The sequence below is a fragment of the Rissa tridactyla genome, chromosome 3, assembly GCF_028500815.1.
Source record: "Rissa tridactyla isolate bRisTri1 chromosome 3, bRisTri1.patW.cur.20221130, whole genome shotgun sequence".
NCBI lineage: Eukaryota > Metazoa > Chordata > Aves > Charadriiformes > Laridae > Rissa > Rissa tridactyla.
In genome coordinates this window covers 52,786,037-52,805,645 of record NC_071468.1, presented here as the reverse complement: position 1 = coordinate 52,805,645, position 19,609 = coordinate 52,786,037, and the positions used below count along the sequence as shown (strand labels likewise).

Below are 19,609 nucleotides of genomic sequence, written 5' to 3'. Positions count from 1 at the left end.
ACAGTAGTGCTCTAAGCAACTGTGTAATGGGGGGAACTGGCTACAGTCTGACATGTGCTTGAGGTCTACTGTAGAAATGAAGCGTTCACACTTGCTGGGTCCTTCTGTTCTAATTAAACAGCTTAATTGAGAGTTACCAAGGAGGAGAAGATGTCATTGGGAAGCAATTAAAGATTAACTGTTTAGCTCTAAGCTTTACATTAGTCTTTTCCCCAATGATGACTCTTTTTTCTTGTAGATTTCTGCAGAAATAGTGGTGGTTGTGTCACAGTGAAGTCTTGCTACAAACAACTGTTATGTTGCAGCAGAAATACTTACTTTTGTACTTCTCTCGGGCCTCAGCTGATCTGGGATTTATTGTACTTGGTGCTTAACTGTTAGCAGGGCTGTTGTAGCGTAAATCCATACTTTGCAAGCAGGTTGCAAGATGTATGTCCGGGGCTTCATGGCAGCATTGGGTGTTTGCATTTGTGCAGCCATGCTACATGTTAGTCTTCAAAGATAAACAAGGTGTAAATAGTGAGCAAAGCATGGCTATTACAGGGCTATTATTACATTCTGACTATTTACTAATGAAGTTTTAGTGTTTCTATAATTATTTCTATGTTGATGAGCCCTTGTTCATAGATTAATTTATAAATAAGCTACTGGAATTATGTAATTCCATCAGTTCTTGGTAGTGATTCAGGTATTACCTTAAGCATCTTCCTGACCATGTATTTTGCTTTTGTCATTGCTGCAAGTAAAAAAATGCATTAGTTTTGCCACTGACCCAGATTAGAAATTACTGTTCTCATCTCCTAACATCACTCTCTTTCCCCCCTCAACTAGGAGTATCTGCCGTATGAAACTTGGTAGCATAACATTAGGAATATTTGGTTGCTTAACCAAAACTAAAGTGGTTGAAGTTGGAAAAATCCTGCTAACAAAGACATTCCAACGAAGCTGTATTGTTTCAGCAGCACCAGTGAAGAGGCGGGGTTGGTACTTTCAGTCATACCTGTGCATCTTGGAGGCTGGTGACTTCTGTCAAAGTGTCAGTGGGAAGCAGAAAGGACAGTCATCTGAGAAATTGCTTCAGCTGCAGCCAGAAGGGAGCGTGACTGAGGGCACAATTTCACATTACTCTCAATGTGTTGGAACAGCAGGTTGTGTTCTTCCCCCTGGTCTCTCAAGAGGAGGCCGAGCTCCTTCACTGTATTATTTCTGGATCCAGCAGTCACACGTCCATAGAGTTTTCATTTTCAAAGGCTGGCCCCATCCTCCTGACACCCACCCTTTAAGTATTTATAAGAATTGATAAGGTCCTCCCTCAGTCTTCTTTTTTCCAGACTAAGAAGACCCAAGTCCCTCAGCCCTTTTCCATAAGAGAGATGTTGTAGTCCCCTAATCATCTTCGTAGCCCTGATGAAAACTTAGATTCTGTAAAATTTACGTCTGCAGACTTACTTCCTGAAAGATGCAAATGCTTTTTTTTCAGTTAGCGTCAGCAGTAAATGGTAAAATACTATCTCTGTTATAAGTAAATTCTCATGCCTGCCCCCCGACTCCCCCACCCAAGTGCCACCTTTTTTCCCCAGCATGCTAGTTGTTCATTCCTAGATTATAGAGACAACTGATGACATACCTTGCCTTCCCCTGATTCCTGTGGGAGGAATAATGTAGCTAGGTACAGCTGAACTTGAATATTTTTTAAACCTGAAGTTGTTAAGCTGGTACTATTTCTTCTTTAAAAAGTTACTTTGAAATACTTAGTGAATACAGAAAACCCCTAGATTTCTGCCGTAGGATGTTGTTTTAAGATGACAACATGATAAAATGTTTTTTCCTTTCCTCAAATCTCTTCCAGACATTATCTTTAGCATCTCTGTCTCTTTCAAACTTCCTTGTAATTTTAAGAAAAGTTTCAAGTTTGTTTTTCTTCTTCCTATTCATTTTAACCTTGACATTGCTGTGCCTTATCTAATACCTGCTTTTATGGTTAGAGAAATCAATGAAAGGTTGACTGTGACCCTCATAAATATTTATGTCTTAGTTTTCAGAAGAGATGGGAAATGGATGCATTTAACTAGATAGGATTAGCCACCTCATGTAGAAAGGAAGAATAGTGCAAATGTAGGGTGATCACAGGGATACACAAATAGAGTTAGAGAAGCGTGCTTGAAAAACAGGTCTGGAGAAATGAAAGGAGTTAGCAATCTTGCTTTTTACTTACCAACTGAAGGAAGAGTTGCAAGGGCAGCAAGTGCTTTAGAGAACAATGTTTTTATTTTGTGCTTTCTCCCTGCCTGTTTTTCTGTAGCCTTCGTGCCAGAAGAGATGATGCTCTGAAGTGCCCCTTTTCCACTATGAGATTGCTGTTAGGTGTTTCTCTGCCAGGCTTTATTGTCAAGTTGTCCAGATGTCTCATTTCTAGAGTAAAGATCGTTGTGGGCTGGAAACTTGGAACATCAAAGCTCTTGTTACTGCTCTCCCCTCCAGCTGAAAGTTGCTTTCAGTGTTTTTTGTTCTACTGGTGAGATGTGGTATGGGTCTGTGTGGTCTTGTTCTCTCTAAAATTCGGGAAGGCAGCAGGTAACAGATACTTCTTCCAGTTACTTACCCAAAAACGTGGGCATTCATTTGCCAAGCAGTGATATTTTACAGAAGTAATAAAGTTTGTTTTGTTTTGTTTTTTTCCCCCTCAGGAGGATGCTGATCTGGGCCTTAATAGAGGCATGGTGCTTTTTGCAAGTTTAATTGCATTCACCCTTCATAATTTGAAGACTTTTTTGTTCTTACATAATTTTTACACTAAAAGAACTTTAAGAAGGACTGTATCCACAGTTTATCTTCGTGGTAGTGATTCTTGTTCAAAAAAACCCCCAAAACTTAGTGCTTTCTTATTGCTTAGACAAATTATATTAAGGATAACAAATTAAAAAGCCAGGTGTGTCCTTAGTTTCAAGTTGAATTTAATTATACTGTTAAAAATAAGTATATATATATGTATATATCTCAAGTATATTACCAGCTTTGTAACAGTAAGTCTTATTAGTATGTTGGCAGCAATCAGAATTTATTGGTGACTGAGGTTTAATGTTGACTGCTCAAAAATGCTGAGCTCTGGCATATGAGATTCAAATGTGAATACGAGGTCAAGTATCTTCATTACTGTATGTCAGTATTAGGTTTTAATGTGAGCAATTTTTTTTTTTTATTGTCTTTGGATGTATAGTCACAATAGGAATAAGTGACATGTGCACCATTTAAATGTCCATGCTAGTCACTGAATTTTCGTGTCTTGCTAACCAGGTTATTTTTCCCCCCCCCCCCCGTAAGCACTGTGCAAGATTTATACAGGATGTATTTAGCAAAAAACCCCGGTTTTATTTTTACAAACTGTGAGCAAATTCCTGCTGCTCAGTAATGAAAAACAAAATAATGAAAAAGATACCGAAGATTTTTTTCTTGCTTTTTACTGCAGGATTCCTTGGAATTGCACTCATAGTCCCTCCTTCAAGGTTTTTTGGGTTACTGTTTTCTTTTGCTGCTCTTACAACAGTTTGTAATAACTGCTTCGAATGCAATAGCTGCAAGCACTTAATTTTAGTATTCACAAATGTAGCAGATCTTTAAGAGAAGACCGTATGCAAAATTGGATTTATAGTCCTTTCTGCGTTCAGTTCAGGAACTTTTCAGAACCAAGTCTGTTTGCTTAAGCTTATAGCTTCTCTGAGAATAGGGAATTGTTAAAAGGTGATTAAAAAATAGGACTGTGTGATGTTTTCATTATGTTGGAATGTAGCACTAGGAGTTTACACCAGATAGCAGTCCTGTACTTTAGCAGAACTTCTGTTCATTTAATCTTAACTTGCTTTCCTGATTAGGTTGTCTAATCCTCAGTCTTAGTTTCCCAAAGGGCTTCAAGTTGATTAATGGAGTTGGTCCAGGAGCACTGCCCCGTTCTCTTGTGTTGTGCAGATAAAACAAAACCCAGTACTGCCCCACAGAAGTTAGGGCTGCTGATTCCAGAGCTGTGTTGTGTGTGGTGTTTAGCAGCTCTAACTGGACACCGTTTTGTTTTTCAGTTCTGACAGATGCAGAGATGGTTACCTAAAATTGTCAGTGTAAGTTAGTGAGAGCATACTAATGAAGCTTTGTCTTCCTGCATACTTTAATTATCAAGCTGAATCCCTGTTAAAGAACATATGTTTGAAAAATAGGCACTTTGTCTCTAAAACAATGGCAAGTGAGTGTCAAGAACCAAATACTAGGTAATTCGGTGGTGGACCTTGTACAGATCTTGCCGTTCTCTGTGTGGAAATGGCAGGGTGCCATAGGAAGTGTTGAGAAAGAGCCCTACTGATGTGTCAGTGGTGTCGTGTCTTTGAAACTGCAGGAAGCTGTTGACGGCAGCAGCCTGTGGAGTGGGAAGCTTCCTAACTGTACTGGTGGGAGATTATCAAGGCTGCTGCGTTGTAATTGCCTAACTCACATTTATTGCTATGTGCTATATGCTATGTGTAGTCCAATCAGTTGACCTCTCCTGCTCTGATTCCCAGCAAGCTTTTAAGCTGTGTGTGGGATGATAACCACTTGCCAAACCTGAGTTAATTATGTAAGTGCGTAATACATTTGAACTCTTGCTTATGAGGATCAAGGGTAGCTGATATAAAGGAAAGATTAGAAAAATGTTTCCCCCGTAGAGCTGTCACAGTTTTTAGTATGACCTGTTATTATTGGTTGTTTCAAACTTTGAAAATTTGAATAATGCTTCAGTAAAGTGCAAAAAGTTTATACTGGTTAAAAATCATATTCTTAAGTGTGAGTTTAGCCTACTTAATTTTAATATGTCCCCATATGATCTTTCGTGATCTTTTAATGTGTTAGTTTATTTTTAATGATAAATGAGTGTGTTTCTCCAGAGGATTATGGCCTTTATCAACAACAGTAGTTACTAGACCTTTTGCTCCCTGTCCTGCTGCTTCAAATTTCATACCGCAGTTTTCCCCCTCTCCTGTTTTTGTTTTCAGGTCTCTGAAAATCTAGATGATGTATCTCAGTTTTCATGACTGAGCTGGAACTGTAAATACATTGCCAATACTTTGTTAAAAAAAATAAACAAAAAATCTCATTGTCATCTACACATGCAAATTGAAGAAATTCTGTATCCTGTTTCTTCACATTTTGGTTGAAGTGCACACTGGTGTAACATACAGTAGTTACTTGTTGGAAACATTCTTGGTTATTTATTTTTTGTTGCATTTCAGAGCTGTGAAGGCGTTTTGTTTGGTTTTTTTACCCTACTGCCTTTGCAACTTTCCCAATATTCCTGGCTATAGTCTCTTCTATATTCCTAAGGTAAAATTGATGAGAAGCTTTTTGGTCATTAAAATTGAATCTGGGACCAGCCTGTAAATAGACTGATGTGAAAACTATGCACTTCACGTTTTCCTTGTAAGCATTGGTTTTAAACTGTCCTTGGCAAATAGTGACTTCAGTTGTCACGTTTCTAGCTTTCACTTTTTGCGTGTATGCCTAATTAAGATTAGGATGGTTTTCACTGGCTGTGGGGGAGAAAACCTGCAGTTCTTGGTAGCAAACAAGAAATTAGCTTTGACTAGCGTTTCCCAACTCTGGTTGCAACAGTACCTAGGAACCAACAATTCTATGTAATAACCAGTGCTATAATCTGATTTAGGTTTGCCAGCAGTGCACTTTATAGGTTTGCAGATTTAATTAGTCTTTGGTTATGTCGTGGTTGAGATACACTATTTGCACACAAACCCTGAACTGAGTGTGCTGAATCTTTAAACTTGAATTGCAGCCTGTGCCTTCCTCCCTCTAAGCAGACCAGCCGGCTCCGTTTATATCATCTCGTCAGCTGCTAACAAGAGTGGTTCTGTAGAGCCTGATTGCTGTTTTGTGATGTGACATCTAGTGCTGCATATTTTGTGATAAATCTGCTACGGTTTTTAACAAATTAAAGAACAGCTTGCTAAATTAGCCAGGAAAAAAAAAAATCTGAATATTAAGTAAGTCATACTAGATCCCACTGTATAGGTCTTTATGTTATTCAGATGTGAGATTGGTGAGTGTTTTGAATGCTTTTGGACTTCATGTCCTCTCATTGGGTGTAGCAAGAAACAAACAAGGTAGTGACTGTTGGGGGAAGAACCAGCTTATGGTCTTTAAAGATCAGTCAGCCTGGTGAAGAGGTTTAATCGTTATATTCTTAGAAGAGGTTACTGACTTAAAAACAAAAGGAAAGCAGTGTTTTCACTGGTCTTTTATAACGAGATAACTTGTCCTAGTTCAAAACTGCCTTGGAACTGAGACATAATGCGAGTGCCGCAGGACGCTCTCTGCCAGGCCCTGCAAGAGCATCAGCACCCCACCCTGCGCCTTGCCAGGCCAGTGAGATCACTGAAAAAATAAATAGTTCCATAAGCACTGGAACTAATGACTTCTTGTTTCATGTGGTTTAGTCTCTTGTGGTTGATTTGTCTTTGGCAAAATCAGAAGGGTGTGCTCTGCCCAAAGGTTTTTTCTGCAGTAGGGTTGTTTGCAGTGGTTCTCAGGAATAAAATTTTTCTGGTGTGCAAAAACGTGTAAGCTTGTGTTCCACTTCTGCAGTTCAGCATTTACAAGATCCTTTTCTATTGTTTATCCACCGGTTTTCACATGATCTGTAGGAACAAATTAAGACTTTTTTGTTGTATTTGGCCAATAGTGGTTAATTAAATCAGATTGTTAGAAGACACACAAACAGCATGATTTCCCAAGGCAAGCAAACTAGGCTAAAAGTATTGGTGATTCTGTGTGCTTGTCATTATGGCCAAATTCACTGTAGGGCTCTCCTTAGACTACAGGTGGTGCTACGGTACCACCTGAGTGGTTTTTGTTAGGTAACTTCTAAAGTTTATCTGCCATAGTTGGTGAACTTCCCTGCCGCCTTCTCAAAGCTGTAATCTGAGAAGAGTAATTTCACACACTAAATGTTTCCATGGCTTTGCAGAGAACATAACTGTTCTGCATGTTAAGGTATTTATTTCTGTTTGTAGCTAAAGGCAAAGAAAAAGTACTGTATCTGACTTTTTGATTTTTTAATTTTTTTTGTTAGCCTTACTGCTTTTCAGCTGTCTGGCAATATTCTGGCATATTTCTTTCTGCAGACACTCAGACTCGCTCCACCACAGCATGAGTAACATTCCTCGTCTGCCTCAAAAATAGCAGCAAGTAGAATGTCAGTTGTGATTCAAGTGAAATTAAAATTGAAGTTATCAGGTACTGATGCTAGTCTTGCACCGTCTGATTTAGGTCAAATGTTTCTTTGCTTCCATGTCTTTTACAAGAGTCAAGATGGTGTTATTTGTATGCCTGCTTCAGAAATAAAATACGTGAGAGGTTGGAGGCAAATTGCATTTTTTCCCTCCTCCAAGCTAGAGTGGTGCATGTTCTTCTCCCAAATGTGTGTTAAAACAAGAGTTGCACATATGGCATCAGTGAGGAATGGTGGTGATGAGAGGACTCTGCTGGGGAATGGGTCACATATTCTGGGAGAAGGCAGAGGTCTCGGAGTCACTTTGAGCTCCATGGGATGAATCCATGGGATTCAATCAGTTAGGGACTTGTTTTGGCTTTGGAGTCCTCTGCTCCTCCTTCCCTTTTTATCCCTTCTCTGTATTTACCCTAGTTAGATAAACATCCGATGGGTATAAAGGGATAGTGATAAAAGTTAAAACTCTGTCCTGCTGCCATGTACTTTCCCCTGAAGCCTGAACCGACCAGAGGATTTAATTATTTTGTGGGTCTTTTTTAACATTGTGAAGAATTAAAATGATATATTATTGGTGGGACAGTGATACAGTTCACAGATTGTCTTAAAATAATTTGTTTCCATGTATGAATTTGAAATTTCCCAATATGTCAGCGTGCAGCATAAAATGTACTGAAGTTTGGTCGTTCACAGTCTGAGAGTAATTTTGTTGCTATGTGTCACTTTATCATGCAGAGGAGATCCAGCTATTAATGGTATTGTACCCAACTGCCACTCTACTGAAGTAATCTTATTTGGTGGGGCAGAGCAAGTGCTCAGGATGAAGGAAAGTGTATCTGACATGATTACTCATTTACTGTATTTGTCATATTTTATTTTTAAAGCAACTCCTAATATAAGAGTGCATGCATGCCCCCCATTGTGGTTGGTGTACATCTGACCTCGTCTTGTGAGAGCAAGCTGGCACTGGAAATTGTCTTTGAGCTTGCCGAGAGTTTACATAAAAAACCCAATGGCTTTTCTTTTTTTTTTTTTTTTTTGCCACATGAGTTTACAAATAAATCAGCTCCTGGAGTTGGCTTAGTGGGCAATTGTATAAGTGTCAGAACTGACTCAAAGGAAAGGCTATATAGGAGGTTTTGGCTGGGGGGAAGGAGCGGGACCGAAATCACAGCAGTCTAGACTTTGGTTGTCTTGTTCTGCAATGGAATTGTGCCATTGCTAGGGTGAACTATGTGATATCATGCAGTTGTTGTTTTGGGTTTTATTTGAAAAGACCTGTACCTCACTGAAGGAAAAAGTGTTGCTCTCTAGTTTTGTCTTTGAACAGTTTAAATCAAAATAGTTTAGAGTTTTGGAAAATTACAAAGACAAGCCAGCATTTTTTTAAATAATGAAATGTTTTGTAATACTGTATGTAATGCTATTCTATAATGTTTGACAATAGTGCTAGATGTAATAGGAATGAAAGTTTTACTTGGGGTTGGAAAGCTATTGTGCTGTACTCTACCGACACAGGTACTAATCTTGCGAAGATACATGCTTTCTGTTGAATTCAGTGATAGAACATCCAGTGGTTAAGCTGACCATTTGGATTTGGGGTTTGAAGAACATATATAAGTTATCTTAATTTTGTGTTTGCATGAGCTCTGACTTCTTGTTAAGTATTACCAGTGTCTTTTCCAAACCATCAAAGTAATCAAGGCTAATTATAAAGTTACTATGGAGACTCCGTTATTTTTTTGTTACCAAAAAAAAAAAAGTTCTGAGGTTAAACCTACTTAATATTAAAATCAGTGGAAAATACATGAAATACATTCAGGTCTCTTATGCTAGATAAAAGTTTTGTGAGGGGTGGAGAGCCTTTTTGGTGAACTTAGAAGTTGCTGTCAGGGTATGCACAAGTTAGGGGGTGGAGGGTGGAAGGGAAGACCTCTGCTGTTGTCTCTGCTGCTGATTAGATTGACTGTCTTGCACTATGTTTGTATTTTTTAACTGTTGTTTCATATATCTCTTAGTTTAGGCTTGCTACAGGTTTTCTCAGAAACAAATATATTACATATACATGTATGTTTGTACTGTGTTCTCCTCGTGACACTCTGGCTATACATTCTCTTTGTTGTATGTTGCTTATACTTTGCTTGATTGGAAAGTTGCCCTTATGGGTGTGAAAAAACTTGGGACAAATACACATGGCGGTGGCTGGAAAATATAGAAGGTTGACTGTGGCTGGGATTTATCGATGGATTAGCTTTCTAAACAGATATTGCAAGTAAAAACTTGTTATCTTTTAACACCATGGTTTAACTTGTTGTCTACAGGAAAGAGTGCAAATCAGAAGATGGTACTTGCAAGATCTCTGAATCTGACCCTGAGGAATTGTCAGATGAAGCAAGTGCTGATACCTTCTATGGAACTTCTCCTCCTAGCACACCCCGCCAGATGAAGCGTATGTCAACAAAGCATCAGAAAAATAACGTTGGGAGACCTGCTAGCCGCTCCACTTCGAAAGGTAGTTATGGTGTTTGTGGTTTTTTTCGTAAAATGATTGTAAAGTCATAGTAGTAGCCCTTTATTACCTGACAGAGGATATATGCAGAAGGTGGAGCCAGATACTGAGGTGCAGTGAAAGAACAGGAGGCAGCTATCATAAGTTGCAACAAAGGAAAACTCTTTTGTGTATTAGAAGAAAAATTTTACCATGAGAGTGATAAAACAGTGAACGGTTTGCCAGAGAGGTTATTGGGTTGTCGAATCTCCATCTTTGGAGATTTCCAAAACACAATCGTGATCAGGCTAAACTACTTTTGAAATAATAAACCCTGCTTTGAGCAGGAGGTTGGAAAAATGACCTTCAGAGGTATTTTCCAATCAATTTTTTTCTACAATTCTGTGGTCTCTAGTAATGGTGTAGTTGCTTCTGTGCCTCAATTTCATGTTCTGAAGCACTTCACAGTCTGTTTTATAGAAAAATAGAGTTTTCTGTGATTATTCTTTACTTTTTAGTGTCACTGAAGCAACTATATTGTAGTTACCACTGTTTACTTCTGTTGATACTTTAGTCATAAAGTCATAACTGGGGAAAAAGCAAAAGATACTTGATATATGTTTTTTCCTAATGTTACTAAGTAATGATATCTAATCCTAAATAAAACATTTTTAGGTTAAAGTAGGAGTTTTAAGCTTTTCTTTCTTTAATTTTGAGCAGCTATAGAATATGGTAATTGCTTATTGAAAAGACAATTTTAAAAAACATTCGGTAGCTACATCTTTTCAAGCTGCCCTTCCAGTAAGAAAAGAAAAAAATGTGCAATGGTAGTGGTTTTACTGAGCTTGGGATGGCTGCAAAAATGCTGTTTTTTAAGATTATATGTTCAGTATTTTCATATAGAATATACCTAGGTTTGGGGTTTTTTGGGGGTGTGTGAGTTTTTGGTTGGTTTTTTTTGTTTGTTTGTTTGGGGTTTTTTTTAAACTATGTCAGGCAACGTTATTTGCCAGAGTTGTTATGGCAACATGAGTATTGCCAATTAATATTTTGGAAGCAATTTTTTTAAATGCTTCACAGGAAACAGGAAATGTTATCACAGAGTGCATTTACTTGCAAGCAGTACATTTTCAAGGTAAAGTGTAGCAGAGAAGAAGGTAAGTGGTTTATCATAAGGGAATACAGTCTATTCTCCAGTTGTATAGAGTTGGGGGGTGTAAGTTCATAATAAAAGAGGGGTCCATGCAAACATCTTCCAAAACTTTTGGTTCCCTTCCATTTCACACAGCCTCTGAATAATGTCACTGGGGAGAGAGCATTCACCAAAAGATGTCTTCATTAAACTAAATTGAAGAGAAATCTTGTTACACTTGCCAGTTAGCTGTGTAGGCATTGGAATTATTAAGCTTCTTTTACTAGCTTTTTTAAATTGTGCCTTTTGGCTAAGTTAAACTCTTTTAATGCAACACTAACCTTATTTAGTTTTCGATATGGTAGTTACGTAATAACTTTCCTTGCTTTCTGTGATTTTTTTTTTTTTTTAAAAAAGTTTAATTTCTAAACAGAAATTGTGATGCTAAAGAACTATAATGCATAGTATTTCACAGTAATCCTTTGATGCTGAGCATATGTTGAGGATAGATAGCTTCATGAGAAATAGGGAGCTGTTGTTTATCCCTACTAATAGATTTTGAGTTCTTGGAGCAAGTTTTCTCTCTTCTGCAAGTTCTGTGATGACTTTGTGATTCTTCTTTCTTCCTCATATCCTCAGAATATAATTTCTTCTTTATCCAGAGTCAAGTGCCATTGTACGCATTGTGACCTGCCCTAATCATACACAAGTATGGCAGTAGTTAAATTATATTTTTTAGATGTGGAGGTTGGAAGGAGGAATGTGGCAGGTCACACTCTTATTAACTCATTTATTGCTCATTAACAGCTGAAAACAGGGTTTGTAATGGAAACAAGCAAAGGAAGGTGTTCTGACCACATAGCTCTTCACTTCTGTTTCAGACGTTTCTGCAACCTTAATACAATGCCTTTGTGTGCATACATTTGATAGTCTTTAAGCTACGTTACCGCACCATTTCTTTTCCAGAGAACTGCTGTCTTACATGAGAAGAGATTGTTTGGAATTTTGTGATGAAGGAAACAGATTTCTGTATGACTGTACCTTCTTTTGTTGCAGATGCTAGAAGATATGTAGTGAATGAAACAAGAGTGAAGGGCCATCTGATAATTAAGTCAGTGAAGTGCGTCATATGATAACAGCATTCTGTCAGGAAAATTTGTGTGATGCTAGGCAAATAACACAAATAAAAATCTTCTGTCTGTTTCTTGTTTTCCTAGAAGCAAGCTAGAGATTCTGTGATGTGGTCTGCAAGTTGTTGAGAAGTCAAGGTGCAGTTGAAGTCAGGGAGTGTTGAACACGAAGTGCTCAGTGTTCTGAAATGCTGAGCAATAGCTCTTCCCATTTTTGGCAACCAAAAGTATGCTGGCTTGATGGATCTTTGTTGTGATTTTCCATATATAGAAAGGGAATAATATTATTCTTCCACTGAATAGGCCTGTTTTGCAAATAAGCTTATTAGCGTTTCTGGTATTAATGCATGTTATGGTGAGGAGCAGAGTGTCAAAGACTCTAAGGAAATTACTACTTCTAGGGTGGGGAATGGGCCATGTGCAGCAGGTAATCCTTAGAGTCACAGTGAATAGTGAAAAGAAGACACAATATTAAGCCATCGTTCTGTTGTCTCTTCTGTTCTTGAGTAATCAGGGGCCCTATGACCATGTAGCTTGTTGTGTCCAATTGCTGATCCCTGGACTGCAGCTAGTCTACATACAGGTGCTTCTCTCCAGCCTGCCACCAATTCCTTAAGGGAGAGAGAGAGAGAACTACTGGTTTAATACCACGTAGTTCCTTCTCTCCTGATCTGCAAAGCCTAGGTTGAAGCGCTTTTGTTAGTGCTGCAGAAGAGGGATAAGGTCTGCTGCTCCTGAGGAAGAACAGGAAGAGAAGAGGAGATGGCACAATTAGGCAGGAAAGAGCTGCTGTTACGTGGTAAGGGAGAAGGCAAGTGTTTGTGTGTTGGGAGAGTGGGGAAGTAGGCTCCTGGTGTTAAGGCAGTGTATTAAGACTACAGAGGGGTTCCCAGAACTAAGTTCAAGCCCCAGGATCGGATCATTCAAGCTAAATTTCAGAATCCGTACATGCTCCAGTTTCTATGAAATTGCATGTGCAGTGGAGTCTCTTTAATTCTATTTGACTTGGAAACCTCAATAATGCTCTGTTGCATTTTGAGTTTTTGTTTGGGAGGTTGTATGGATAGAACGATTCTTTTTCTTGTTGCTGCAGTCACATTCTTTCTTTATTTCTTTTCATACAGAAAAAATGAGTGTGCCCACTCAGTCTGTGCATAAAGACAATGGGAAAACCATTGAGAATGTGGAGGAGCACAGCTATAAGCAAGGAAAAAAGATCCGAGACACCCTAAGGACAACAGAACGAGATCACAAGAAAAATGTGCAGTGTTCATTTATGCTAGACTCAGTTGGTGGGTCTCTGCCAAAAAAAACAATTCCAGATGTTGATCTCAATAAGCCTTACCTCAGCCTCGGCTGTAGCAATGCTAAGCTTCCAGTCTCTGTGCCCATGCCAATACCCAGAACTGCACGCCAGACTTCTAGGACTGATTGCCCCGCTGACCGTTTAAAATTCTTTGAAACCCTGCGGCTTTTGTTAAAACTTACCTCAGTCTCAAAGAAAAAGGACAGGGAGCAAAGAGGACAGGAAAACACCTCTTCTGTCTGGCTGAACCGATCCAATGAACTGATCTGGCTGGAGCTGCAAGCTTGGCACGCTGGCCGGAGCATTAATGACCAAGACCTCTATCTCTATGCAGCCCGTCAAGCTATCCCTGATATCATCAATGAAATCCTCACCTTCAAAGTGAACTATGGAAGCTTCTCCTGTGTGAAAAATGGAGCCAGTCTCAATGGTACTTCAGAAGGAGTTTGCAAAGCAACACATGGAACTAGTGCTTTGGGTTACTCAAGTTACCATGAACACCTCCATCGCCAGCGGGTCTCATTTGAGCAAGTAAAGCGGATAATGGAGCTGCTAGAGTATATAGAAGCACTTTATCCATCTCTGCAGGCTCTTCAAAAGGACTATGAAAAGTATGCTGCAAAGGACTTCCAAGACAGAGTGCAGGCACTCTGTCTATGGTTAAATATTACAAAAGACTTAAATCAAAAACTAAGGATTATGGGAACTGTATTGGGCATCAAAAATCTTTCTGACATTGGCTGGCCAGTGTTTGAAATTCCTTCTCCTCGACCATCTAAGGACAATGATCCAGAGGATGAAGAAGTTGATAGGGAAACAGAAATAAAGGAATCCTCAGGAACGTGCACAGAGGAGAGCGATGGTGAAGAACAAATCTCTGAGGAGAATGTTGAGGAACTTAGACAAGCCATCAAGAACAATTTTACTAATAAGCCAAATTTTGACTTTCAGGAACATTTTTCAAGGAGGCTTGATAGGCTTGAATCTGAGGATGACTCTGCCTCTTGGGTTATTCCAGAATGCAGTCCTGAGGCAAGCTGCAGCCAACACTGTTTGACCTCTATTTACAGGCCGTTTGTAGATAAAGCACTGAAGCAAATGGGGTTGAGGAAACTAATTTTAAGACTGCACAAGCTAATGCATGGTTCATTGCAAAGGGCCCGTATGGCGTTGGTAAGGAGTGATCACCAGCTGGAGGTAGGTTGCGTAGGCTGCTACTAATGTAAATGGATAACAGGCGTACTGCCCCTGCTATGTTGTTTCTAACTGAAACTGTAGGAATTGGGTTCTTATGGAAGTTTTGGTTGCTTTGTTGGTTTTTGAAAGATAGTGTATGTTATGAATAAGAGCCCAGTTCTGCTTCTGCTGAAACGAATCTGTCATTTGACCTGAATGAGAATTTGTGTGAAGCACAAGCTAATTCTCTGTCTTGTTTGTAATTGAAATGACATTTTTATGATAACATCTTTGCTCATTACATTTTTCTAATGTCTAAAGCCATAAGTCAGAAAAATTACAATGGAAAACTAGGCACAAAAGTTGAATCGTGAGAAAAATCAGAGATGGAAGTGGTCATTTTCCTTTTCTTGTCTGCAAGACTGGATATCTCTCTGCAAGACACCTTTATGAAAATGTCATTATTGTTTTGGGGTTTTCCTCATCTAAATGAATGAAGTACTGTGGTGGCACATTATGCTTGAGCTCAGATTGGATAAATGAATGGACTCTCTTAACGTTGGACTCTATGAAAGCAAGTCATGTTAGCATGTTGCATTCTTCAGCTGGCTCTTAGTCTATTTTTTTTTTCTTTGGGTCTTTTTATATCTTTAATTAAGAATGATTGCAAGTTTATAAAAACAAAAATATGAAATAAGCTGCAAACGGAGGACAGTAGCTGAAGTTTCATATGGTAAGTTGTGGTCACTAATTCTTTCAAGGCAGAATACTGTTTCTTAATATAAACTGTTACCTAACTTTTATAGACATTTTTATATTAGGCAGAACTAGTAGTAAGGATTACTTACCCTCCTCGATAAAGCAGCACTGTGTGTGGGGCTTAACCATGGATTCTGGACGACGAATTTCTTAGCCAACATGCCCATTCTACTATGGGTACCATACGTGGTCTTTGACACATTGTTGGTCTCTTAGTGTTGACTGTCACATTTGCAAAAGGAACAAGAGTTGTTTATCTCCCTTGGAGGTTATCTTTTTAGGATGAATAAACTTATTTTTATAAAGTTACTTGATTTTGAAAAAGTTTTTATACGTACTGGTGCTAATGTAGATATTACTGTAAAAAATGAAGCTATTAGTTGAATTTTTACTTACTCTCTAATTGGTTTCAAATTGTGTTCTAGGAAGTTTTGAATTAAGAAAATCTTTGTGAACTTCTAGAGTCATGTGCCTAAGCAAAACTTGCAGGTATCTGTTACAGTAACCAAAAGTACCCCCAAACCATATAGACTTAGATAGAAAGCTCCTAATATGTACCTAATATGTAGGTAGAAATACCTTTAAAAAAACCAAAGGAAATAAAACATAATTTGGGGTATTGAAAACTACTTTGAATGTATTTTTGAAATTCCTAAATACCTCAAATGTTTTGACTACATAAGTGTTCTTAAAACAAGTTAATGAAATGCTAGTAGCTAGAGTCTTTGCTGCAGCTTCACGGAATTAAACTTTTTGGTAATTTAGTGTTGGATGACTTCTATAAGATGTAAGGTTAATCTTTTCTCCTTCCTTTTCTACCCTTGCAGCTCCTTTGAATGTTCTTTTTCAGTAATTATTACATTTTCTTTGGAATATTGTCCTCTTAAAAAATGCCTTTATGACTAAAGGCGAATATTATAAAATTGTAAACTTCTTTCCTGCCCCAAAATTAAAAGAATGCTGTCAAAAAAGAAGATACTTTTTGTGAGAAGTGTGGTACCTACTGCAGCAAAAGGTGACATCAGGCTAAAATAGAAGAGATGGTTTTGAATTGCTAGGTCTTTGCTTCTGACAGTACATTGAATGTAGTGTCTTGGGTTTTTTTTGGTGCTGTTCAGTTTGATATTTGTTTGCAGCCTGAGCTATTAGTGTTTTGTTAATCTTTGTTACTTCTGTTATTCTTGTATCTTGACTCTGTGTTTATGTGTGTACATGCATTTTTTAAATCTCTGTACATACTTTCATTTCTATTGCTATTTAAACACTTTCATCTAAAATGTGCTTTCTAGATTCTTCCACTGTATCCATTTTAATGCTCATTTCATTTGTGAGTTTATACGCAGTCACTGGTTTTAGTGGTTTTTAAAGGACAAGTTTCATTTCTCATAGGCTCTCATACTTTAACAACGCCCTAGGTGCTATATGGTCTGTTTTGTGTAGAAGTTGTATGATTTGATTGTTAAAGAAAATGGCTAATATTTCTTATTTCAGTTTAGAAAAACAGAGATGATATTTTAGTAGAACAGTATTTAAGCCTGTGTACTCTGCTTGTTGTTTATTTAACTGGCTGCACTTTTGAGTATGGATTTTATGTATGATCTCAATAAATGGCTTGGACTTTGTTTTCTTGGGGGTTTTTTAAGAAGTATTTGGTAGTCACTTGAAACATTTCAGGTTGGGCCCACTGAAGATTAAAATTAGTCAGATTGAACAATAGAAGTTTAGGTGTCTAATACTAAGCCCTAATGTCATGTGCTGTTATCCTTAATGTTAGAAAATGAAATAACACATTCAATTTTGTTGTGTCATTTTTGCTCATAGACTAGTTCTTTCATATTTTTATAAGAACTCAGTTTTCTGACACTGTACTTGCGTCACAGTGAGGATTTTATTTCTTAAATGTTTTGTTGTGCTGTAGAAGTGTAGTATTTGCATGATCTGTTATTAATGAAAATTTCTTGTATAAAAGCCTTTGTCTCTGGTGCTATACGTTTCTTTAAAAGAGAGTTTGTAAAAATAAGACGTACCATCTGAGAAGATAAGTTCTTATACTGTAGATCAACTAGTGATTAAAACTTCAACTAAATTAGGTATAAAGGAAATCCCCACTCCTGCATGTTTGCTGTCTCTGCATAACAAGCTAGTGGTTTTATAAACCACTTCAGAATCTGCAGCGCATGTTTTGTGCCAACGTTAGACAGTAGTGAACATGCTGTCCTATCCCCCGACAGTTGAGAAACATGACAATATTAAAAAATAAAAACACTAAAAAACCTGACTTTGTCAATAGCTGTAGTTTTGTGTGACTCTTCTGAGAAAGCAGAGCTTGTACAACACCGTAGGCACAAATACCAGAAATGCATGTGTAGGTGTAAAGGAATAAACAATTAATTTTTTAATTTTTCTTATTTTCTGCAAGATAATAAGCTTAAAAGTGGCTTCTTTTTTTTTTTTAACTTTCTAGGCAGCATTTCATCATTCAATCTAATTTCTGGTAACCTTTTATCCTTTGAAGTGATGTTATTTAAATTTGGCACTGAAGAAAAAAAATGCTAGTTATGTCTAATATATGAATGAAGAATATTCAGGTGTCATATGTCATAGCAGCTGTGAAATGAGAATTAGGATAAACCAAACTTAATCTGAAACAAATCTTGTCCTTAGATGGTGTACAGTGTGTTGTTATCTTTAAGAGCTGCACACTTATTGCAGTCCAGATTTTCTTCCTAAATTAAATCCCATATTGCCTCTGTGTACAACTTTGCTTAGAATGTTATCACAAGGTATATAGTTTAGGTACCTAGAATGTCTATTTCAGATAGTTTCAATTATTTTCTCTAATTAGAAAGGTAATTTCATTTAAATGTAATTGTGATTTAAATGAAAATTAAGTTTATTAATTGACAAAAGCATCTTGATCTCTTTATAATCTTCCTTTTTTAATTTCAGTTTCAATTTCTTAACATCTACCAAAGTCCATAAGTTATTCTTTCAATAGTTATAAGTTATTCTTTCAATAGTTTTGTTCAATTTAGCTAGTGACACTTTCTTGAATATTGCATTACTTTACAATGTGGAGTTTTATATACTATAGGCACTATGTATTTATGTTACTTACCTGACATAGCCAAATGCAAACTTGTTTCTCTAGATATAGTCAGTAGTGTAAGACCTTTTTATTTACTTAATTTTTTAATATATGTTTAAATTCTCAAGTACTGTATTTTATAATGACCTGAATGTACGTTCCTATATGTTGTGTTAGGTTTAACTTGTATGTTCATCATAACCTCAAACAGCAGTTCCTTCCTGTGGGGAGGTGAATGCCAATTTTAATGGCTGTTTTAATCATTTTAAAACCAAAACGTAAAGTAAGAGATTGTTTTGTTCACTTTCAAGGGACTGTAATTTTTTTCCTCAGCCTGGTGAGGAAATAAATAAATTAAATTAATTTAATTTATTTATTTAATCCTTAAATAAAAAAAGTAAAAAGTTAGCTTTAAAAAAAAAAAAGAAAGAGATTGAAACTTCTGTGGTTGGTTTGCCAGTTAGCAGAATCTTAACTTTTAAAAATAGACTTTGGTGCATGCTACTTTAAACAAATGCTAAATTCTAGAGAATTTAAGGATCCTTTTCATGATGCCTGTTTCTTGTTACAGTTTTCAGAATTTCCAGATCCCATGTTGTGTTCAGATTATGTGCAGTTATTAAATTCCCCACCTTGTTGTGAGCAAAAATGCAGCACTGTATCATGGGAGGAGTTGAAATCCATGGATTTACCATCTTTTGAACCTGCATTCTTGGTCCTCTGCCGAGTTCTGCTCAATGTTATCCATGAATGTCTCAAGCTAAGGTTGGAACAAAGACCTGCTGGGGAGCCATCTCTTTTGAGTATTAAACAGGTTTGCTTCAACTCTTGTTTTTTTTTGGGTTTTTTTTTGTTTATATTTCCTATTTGAAATTACTTTGTAATTTCGTTATGATAAATTTGTCAGTTTAAAGGGGATTAGTTTAAGAAATGACAATGTATGATTATCTAATAACTTTTATAAATAGTCTTGTATTTCATATGGAGATCTGTTTTTTGCATAGTAAACAATTGGTCGTAGATACCTCTCTGATTTAGACTTCCAGGAATCAAAACTGGTGATTAAAGAGTAATCAGCCAGCGAAGGTAAACAGTATTTCTTCCATGTGCATTATAAGCTATATAACCTTCTCCAGCACATGTTCCTCCATTTGGATTTCTTAGGTAGCATAACCTGTTTTAAGGGCCTGTATGTTTCATTGTTCTTAGATTTGGTCCTTTTTTCTTTGCAAATGTAAGACGTCTGCCAACATACGGTAGACACATAGT

The 19,609-nt window shown here is 37.3% G+C and overlaps 1 protein-coding gene across 12 annotated transcripts in view; it reads left to right on the top strand.

The window, feature by feature from the left end:
• MAP3K4 (mitogen-activated protein kinase kinase kinase 4) overlaps nt 1–19,609 on the top strand; it is a 70,310-nt gene that overhangs the window by 6,074 nt on the left and 44,627 nt on the right. For 10 of the 12 annotated variants that reach the window (XM_054193813.1, XM_054193812.1, XM_054193816.1 and 7 more), the window contains exons 2-4: nt 9,583–9,773; nt 13,136–14,514; nt 18,912–19,154. In XM_054193813.1, coding sequence (XP_054049788.1) covers nt 9,583–9,773; nt 13,136–14,514; nt 18,912–19,154 — 1,813 coding nt within the window. The other 2 variants (XM_054193817.1, XM_054193819.1) reach the window with 2 other exon arrangements.